General features: G+C 34.7%; 1 protein-coding gene across 1 annotated transcript; it reads left to right on the top strand.

The window, feature by feature from the left end:
* The first annotated feature begins 1922 nt into the window (after positions 1-1922).
* LOC21401591 lies at positions 1923-5690 on the top strand. Its single transcript, XM_024166923.1, has 10 exons — positions 1923-2320; positions 2545-2636; positions 2776-2878; positions 3013-3257; positions 3396-3527; positions 3809-3940; positions 4207-4335; positions 4435-4652; positions 4759-4912; positions 5087-5690. The coding sequence occupies exons 1-10, from the start codon at positions 2083-2085 to the stop codon at positions 5303-5305; spliced, it is 1662 nt and encodes a 553-aa protein (XP_024022691.1). The 5' UTR covers positions 1923-2082; the 3' UTR covers positions 5306-5690.
* The last annotated feature ends 1745 nt before the right edge of the window (positions 5691-7435 follow it).

Raw genomic sequence — 7435 nt, 5'->3', positions numbered from 1 at the left:
AAAACTGGCGGGAGGGCGCGCAGTCAGAGCAGGGGCGGAGGGCGCGCAGTCGCACGGTCGCAGAGTGATTTTGCTGAAGAGATAAAACGAAAACGGAAGAATGAAAACGATTATAAATCGTTTTCAGATTTTCATATAAGGACAAGAACGTTTTTGTTTTTAATTTTTCAAAAATTTAACGCCAAACGCGTTTTTTTTACTCGTTTTCATTTTTCATTCTCAAAAATCGTGAAAAATGAAAACGAGAAGGGAAACAAACAGGGCCTTTGGGTCTTTCCTTCATCAAAAGAAAAGGGATATTTACATTGTGTTTTGGATTTATTCAAAAATTATACTTTCAAATGTTATCTCATTTAATGTATACTTTTAAATTAGATTTAATGCCTTAATTTATACCTTTTCACAGTCAACCCTCGATTTTAAGCATAAAATACCTAAAGTACCCTTAAATAAAAATAGAAAAAAAACCTAAAAAAAACTTTAAGCTTACAGTTGTAACCTAAAAAATATCTAAAATACCATTAAAATGGAGTTTTTTTGTGTTTTTAATTTTTATTTGTTGTAATGTTGAAAATTTTTAGTTTTATTTTTTCTCTTTTTCTTAAGGATAGTTTGGTTATTTTAAATATCAAAATCAATTAGTGACCGAGATAAGAGATAGATTTATATATAAAATTAAATTTAAAGGTATGCATTTAATAATATCAAAAATTGAAGGTATATATTTTGAATAAACCCAAAATAAATGATATTTCAAAAAAAAAAAAAATCCTTGGGAAGGAAACTAAAGCCATTCCAAGCACGGCAATAACAGCAACAAAAATATTTTAAGCTCGTTTAATTTAGGGGTGGCAATTCGTGTCTCGTGTCGTGTTTTGATTATTTTTTAAAAATTTACAGTCAACCCGAACACGACCCGTGACATGAAATTTTTTAAAAACCGCGACACGAACACGACACGACACGACTCGAAAATGACCCGTGACACGAAATTGACCCGTGAATCCGAAATTGACACGAAAATTGTATACTTTTATTTAGTTTTTTACATATTAGAAATAACTTAAAATTCATAACACACTAAATTACAATAACATCCATTGAAATTAAGCAAATAATAGTATAAGATTTTGAGTATAACTATCATGATATCACAAGCTCATAATAAAATTTAAAATATGTAATGAAAAATATATGTATTTTTTAGTTTTTTACGAGTTTTGTGTCGTGTTCGGGTTAGGCGAGTCCAACCCAAAATTGACCCGTATTTTTCGTGTCAATTTCAGGTCGACGTAATTCTGACCCGAACCTCTTTTTTCTCAACCCTAACCCGTAAAATTCGTGTCATTTTCGAGTCGTGTCGTGACTTATATTACCGGTCCTAATTTAATTAATGTATTTAAATTAATAATTTTTAATTTTAATATTTAAATTTTAAATTTTTTATGACAAAAAAATATTATAGTAAAATTAAAATCATAACTTCAACCGACTCCCTACCAGATTTCATTGATTAGCTCACATAAAGCAAAAGGAAAACGAGAATGGCACTTTCGCAATTTCCGGAAACAATACGCCCAATTTGAGAAGATAACGTTTGAATATGAATGAAGGAACACGCCCGTGCTTCCACTTTGGCACTTGTTTCTTTCCTTCCACCGTCTCTCTCTCTCTCGCTCGCTCGCTCACTTTCTCGAACCCAATTTTTCATAACACAAACCACAAAGCACGTCGTCCAAAAAAATTCCCCCTTTTGTTATTTTCTTTCTTTCTCAAAAGCCTTTTACAGCAGACTAGATTGGATTTCTTTCCTCTACTTTTCTTTTTCTTTTACTACTAAATGCTTCTTCCAAAATTCACTCTTTGTCTCCAGCAACCTCTGAATCCGAATCTCACCCCTGTACCACTTTCTCTTCTTTTCTCTCGAAAAAAAAAAAAAAAAAAAAAAAAAAAAAAAAAAAAACGGATTTCTGTTCTTAATCTCTTAATTCCATTGTTTCTTCTTTCCCGCCCATTTCTTAATTTCTTTCCAATTTGTTTGAAGTGATTTTTTTGTTGTTGAATTGAACAGGGAGTTTGGTTATGGGTGGCGGTGATGGTGGTGGTGGTGGTGGTGGTGGAGTGGTGGAAGTGATAAAGAGCAAGGGTTGCTCTCGGCTGCTGGTCGGGCTTTCGCCGCCATTGAATTCGTTCAAAGGTCTACAACCGGTTAAGCCGATGTCTCCTGCTGCATCTTCCTCCGTTGCCTCCGACCGGTCGGCGGTCCGCTCCGGTGCGCCCTTTCTTGGCCTCGTTATCTGCGTCACCGGTCTTTCCAAAGGTTTGACCTTTTTCAAATTCTACTTCCTGGTTATGGTTGTGGGTGTTGATATTAAGCAGGTGATTTTTTTTTTATAGGAATTATCACTGAAGTTATGATATTGTATGATATTCTGAATCGTTCATTAGTGATTTGCTATTTACATGTTTAAATTATGCGAAAAAGAATCGATTTTGGTCAACAAAAATATGTATTGTGATCATTCCTTCTACTTGTTTTGGCAGAAGCAAGGAAACAAGTTATGGAAGCAACGGAGAGATTAGGTGGGCAGTATAGCCCTAATTTACATCCACAATGTACACATTTGGTGGTTGAAATATCCTTTTTCTTGTAAATCGATTTTTAAATCAATCTCATGTGTAATATATTTGCTTATTTGGGTAAAAGAAGAGATTGATTCTGCAAGTTGATTTTGTTTAAAAAGAGGGTTGAAAGAACTCCTTAACGAGTGTTACAATTTCGGCGGGCGCAAGTTTGAGCATGCTTTGAAGCATGGAGCAAGAAATGGTCTCTTCATTGTTACGCTTGGATGGTTTGTAGATAGCGTAAGGAAAAATGGTAAGAGAGAACTGCCTTTTGTTTTGTTCAGACCAATTGTGGTTCATTTCCTTGCAGATTTTGAAAATGTGGGGATCGATTGATTTTGTATCGGTTGATTATTACGTGAATCTTATTGCCTTGTCCTATTTCAGCTAGGCTTAGTGAATCGTTTTATAAAGTCAAAAGCTTTGGAGAAAATGCGATGCCTTTGGATGAATTGAACAGACTCACCGGGTTTTCTGGTGCTGAAAACTCTTGCTTTCCTGTTGGAGTTCGCACAGCAGAAGAGCTGAATGTGCGGTTTCCTGGGAAACAATCTGATAGGTGTTATGACTCTACTCTATCTGGTCAGTCCATGTATGTTGACTTAGATATTTCAGCTGAACTTAGGAATAAGGTAAACCTGAGATAAGTTGTTTTCTTTTAAAGATGTTGTGGATTTACATATTTCTATATAGTAGTGATCCCTGTTCTGTTAAGTTAGCATGGTAAGATTCCGTGAGCATCTCCTGAAATCATTCGATTTTCATTTTAGGTTATTGAGGCAGCTAGTAGAGAAGGTGCCACGTTTGTAGATAAGTGGTTTGTTGGTTGCCATGCCAGCCACGTTGTATGTGAAGGGTCTTCTATCAGGAGATATCTTGGCCACACTAGTAATCTTGTTACGGTGAGTTCTTCAGATGATATTTTCGTCTTTATGAAAACGTGCACTCTGAATATCTCATTTTATTGAGAAAGAATATACCTTCTGGTTGCATGAAATGTTCTATACTCTGACTGACGAATTTCCTGGTAATAACACTTTGGCTTTGTTCAGGGTTTCTGTATATTTTTGTCAAATAATGACATTGCGTGAAAAGTGAAACACAGATGTATATGTTAGATACTAGAGAGTTCTTTCATACTTTTTTTTGTATCATGAAGCTCATTTGACAATGGTATGTCCAGCCACTATGGGTTCTGAAAACAGCCAAGGAGAAGTATGTCCAAAGGCTCGTGCATATGTCGGCTGATTTGGCTAGGCAGGTCAATTTAATGGTTGAAGATTTTCATAGTGGAATTGCAGAGGAAGCAGAGGAGGTATTTTTTGTTCTTTTACAGTCTAGACTGGACTATGTACTCTTTTCTGTTATTTTCTTGTACTAGGAGTCTAGTGCGAATATGACTTCTTTTTTTTCCCCCTTTTTATTGAGATCTGGCAATGTATTACTTGCATGTCTTTCATGGCAAACCTTCATGTGTTGTAAGTTATTTCTGTAGTTATCTTTTGCTTATGGTTATTCATGTAGTTGGCACTATTGTATTTCTAAATCTATTTCGTGAAAGCATTGTTATTGACTCATCAGGTGGTGAAAACAAGAGATATCCCTGAAGATGCTCCAAGTTTTAGAAATAAATTAAACTATGAAGAAAGGCAACAGATTGCCAATTCTGCAAAAATTGGCGTCAGAAATCGTCGTGCTCGTCGCATGCAGGTCAGCAGTAATTGGACTGCGCTTCATCAACAATTTAAATCGCATAGAATACATTAGACATATTGATAAACAATAATTTTTATACTCATCCTCTTACAGACCTTTCAAACGCCAATGCGTCCTATAACTCCTACCAGCCTTCTGGATTCAATTTGCTGGTCAATCTCTGAGCCAACTTCTACTGCTTCTATTTACACGGACTCTTTCAGTAGTGAAGGTATGAGTGAACATCATACACCTCAATTTTTTGATGCAAAAGGAAACGCCAAAGATTCAGAAGCTTCCTTTGCAAACTTTACCCGGCCGCTTACAGAAAGGTTTTTATCTCTGTCCCTTTCCTACTCTAGTAAAGTTTAGCTGTTCATCATCTTATAAGCAGTGCATTATCTCACGACATATATTTCTTTATACACTTGTTTGCAGTGAAAAATCTGAAGTTATATTCAGGAACAATTTTCTTACTATACTATTTCCTGTTGACCGATTTGCTGAGGTAGGGCCATCTTCAAGAACTTTTTTCAGTGATGATGGCTTTACGTGCTTGCGGGTGTTGGATCACATATATGCATTTTATCAGGTATAAATTTGATACGTTTCCTTCTAGGATTATCTTGTGTCCAAACTAGATCTTCATTTAACCGGGCCTGGAACGAACTACGAAGTATCATTTGAAATTTCCATCCTCTTCATGATAATGTGGTTATGTTGTGCTCATTTTCATGATAATTTGGTTATATTGTGCTGTTTGCAGGAAAACATGTCGGTTAATGAAACAGAGGCTGCAATCCACACCGACTCGAAGCACGCTGACAGGCTCCGATCAGTCTACTCCAGCAGAGAAACAGCAGATCGTGGTTACGTGATCTTCAAACGGTTTAACTTTTTGGGAAGTCGGAGGAGTTTTGAGATGTTGAAGCGTGTTAGCGGGGAAAATAACAGTAATGTATATGAGCTGTTGATCAGAGCGTGAGATCTCCATATCAGCGTCGGATGACTTCCCTCTCGGAGACCGTGGAGCATATAACTCACTGTTTACTGTTCAGAAAAATTCAAGGAGAACAATGTTCTCTCTCGTATTATACAAAGTAGCATTAGATTTGTCTGTTGCGTTTGTCGTGCACATTTGGCTTGAATGTGTCAGATTTTTTTTTTAATTTTTTTAATTTATTTTTTTTCTAATTCAAGAGCTTGTTAACTCATGTGGCTGGGGAAGAGCCGCTTTTGCTCCTCCCTCCTCCCGACCCACATTTGAAGGAAGTGCCTTCCCACTTATTGCGGTTTTGGGTCCTTTGTACATTTTATACACAATTGGTCTTACGAAACGTTATATATCAGATGGCTTGGCGGGCTATTATATGCAAGCTTTTAAGTGTTTTTGTTTTTCCATGTACACTTCTTTTTTACTTTATCTCTTTTGTGCTGATTTTGGTTTTCTACATTGATTTATTTTGCAACGAGCGCTCGTAATTCCTAATTATGATGTATTTGTGTAGAGATGACATGTATTTACAACATTTTAATATTCAACAAAATAATGCTCCGTAATTTACAAACCGAGCAAGGAAGGCATTTTCTCTGGAGCGTATTCATAAACCAAAATGAAACACGGTTATATAAACGACGTTAATTTTTTTAAACGACAAGTAGCTTCAAAAATAAACCGCAACATCATTTAAAAGTAAACGACTGTCGTTTTTATGACGTGCGGGGTGATAAACATTTGAGTTTTTTTGCATAATTCGAGTAGCCTTCGAAAAATAATTAAGAGAAAATAGATCCAATCTTCACGCGGGTATATTTTGACTAGGATTTGATGTCAAACATTGATGTACATTGTATATGTTCACTTCAATTAGGATTAGGATTTACATCACTAGCTCAATAGCCGACACAACTTCTATATATAGATAGATATGCAAGCGTTTTAGGTTTGCCATATTACTGAGTTTGATCATTGGTATAGAGGAACTAGCTATTGTGAGAGTGATAAGGCTCCAACTAAAGGTTTTGGATCATTGCCCTAAAAAGACCTTCGTCTGTCTCTTAAGTACTATCAACTTTCATGTTTTTGTATTTAAGAGCCAGGACGAAGGGCTTTGTAGGGCAAAGATTGTAAAATCTTTAGTTTTGGGGTCAATTTAACAAGTTGCCACATCCATTATTTTACATGCAAGCACATTTATAAAGCAGCATATATTAACTCCTTTTAATTTCTCAGTTTTTTTTTTCGTTATTGTATTTTAATGGCATTAATATATGTAATTATGCATGAAACATATAAATGTCCTAAAGTCTGAACATCGAATTCCTATAATTTTATAAAGTTAATGCCGATCTTCAGAGAATGTTAAAGGTTTCTTGGTTTTCTTTCTTTTCTTTCTTTTTTGTTTTCTTTTTTGTAATTATATATATATATATATATTGCAATTGATATATCTGTTTATACTAATTTCCTCTGCTTTTGTGATTCATAAATTAAGATGTGGATTGTGGGCTATAACTTTTTATTTATTGCAAAAAATATTACGTACGATTAATAATTTTGTTCTCTTTTTTTCCGGTAGAAATAAGATACAAACAAATATGCGACAAGCCAATAACATCTTTGAGCAACATGATATTAAAATCTATATCCTTGATTTAAAATTTTGGGTTTCAAAGGTAAGCTTTTCAAGATGTCTACAAATTAAGCCAAAACTCTGCTTTACTTTCTTGATAATGTTTTCTTTAACGTTATACATGTGCTTTTCATGCTAAGTTTGTTCTTTTTTTTCTTCGTTATTTTTGTACTTAACAGTGTTATATACGTATAATTATATATACAGTCAAATAGTTGGCTCATCTTCACAGAATTGGTGGAATACTTTTCTTGTTCTTTTCTTCTCTTTGTTTTTTTTGCTTTTTTTTCTTTTTATAATTATTCAGATTCTCTAGTACACCGATGTACCGGTAGGTCAGGTTTTTCTAACCGTTGAATTTGTGTACTTTTTGAATTTTACGTGATTTTATGCAGATCTAACAATTAAAAAACCTAACATACCGATATGTTGGCGTACCAAAAAAGAATTCTTGTTATTCGTCTTATTTATTAATTTCTTGT

Source organism: Morus notabilis, unplaced genomic scaffold (assembly GCF_000414095.1).
Source record: "Morus notabilis unplaced genomic scaffold, ASM41409v2 Scaffold348, whole genome shotgun sequence".
In the NCBI taxonomy this organism is placed as follows: Eukaryota; Viridiplantae; Streptophyta; class Magnoliopsida; order Rosales; family Moraceae; genus Morus; species Morus notabilis.
Note: the sequence above shows the minus strand (reverse complement) of the source record. Positions and strands in the feature narration are given on the sequence as shown.

Excerpts from the sequence above, each read along its gene's own strand:
- LOC21401591 (XM_024166923.1), top strand. The coding sequence starts at position 2,083 with ATGGGTGGCGGTGATGGTGGTGGTGGTGGTGGTGGTGGAGTGGTGGAA. Across the intron at positions 3,941-4,206 it reads TTGCAGAGGAAGCAGAGGAG|GTGGTGAAAACAAGAGATAT; the intron begins GTATTTTTTGTT and ends TTGACTCATCAG. Across the intron at positions 4,336-4,434 it reads GTCGTGCTCGTCGCATGCAG|ACCTTTCAAACGCCAATGCG; the intron begins GTCAGCAGTAAT and ends ATCCTCTTACAG.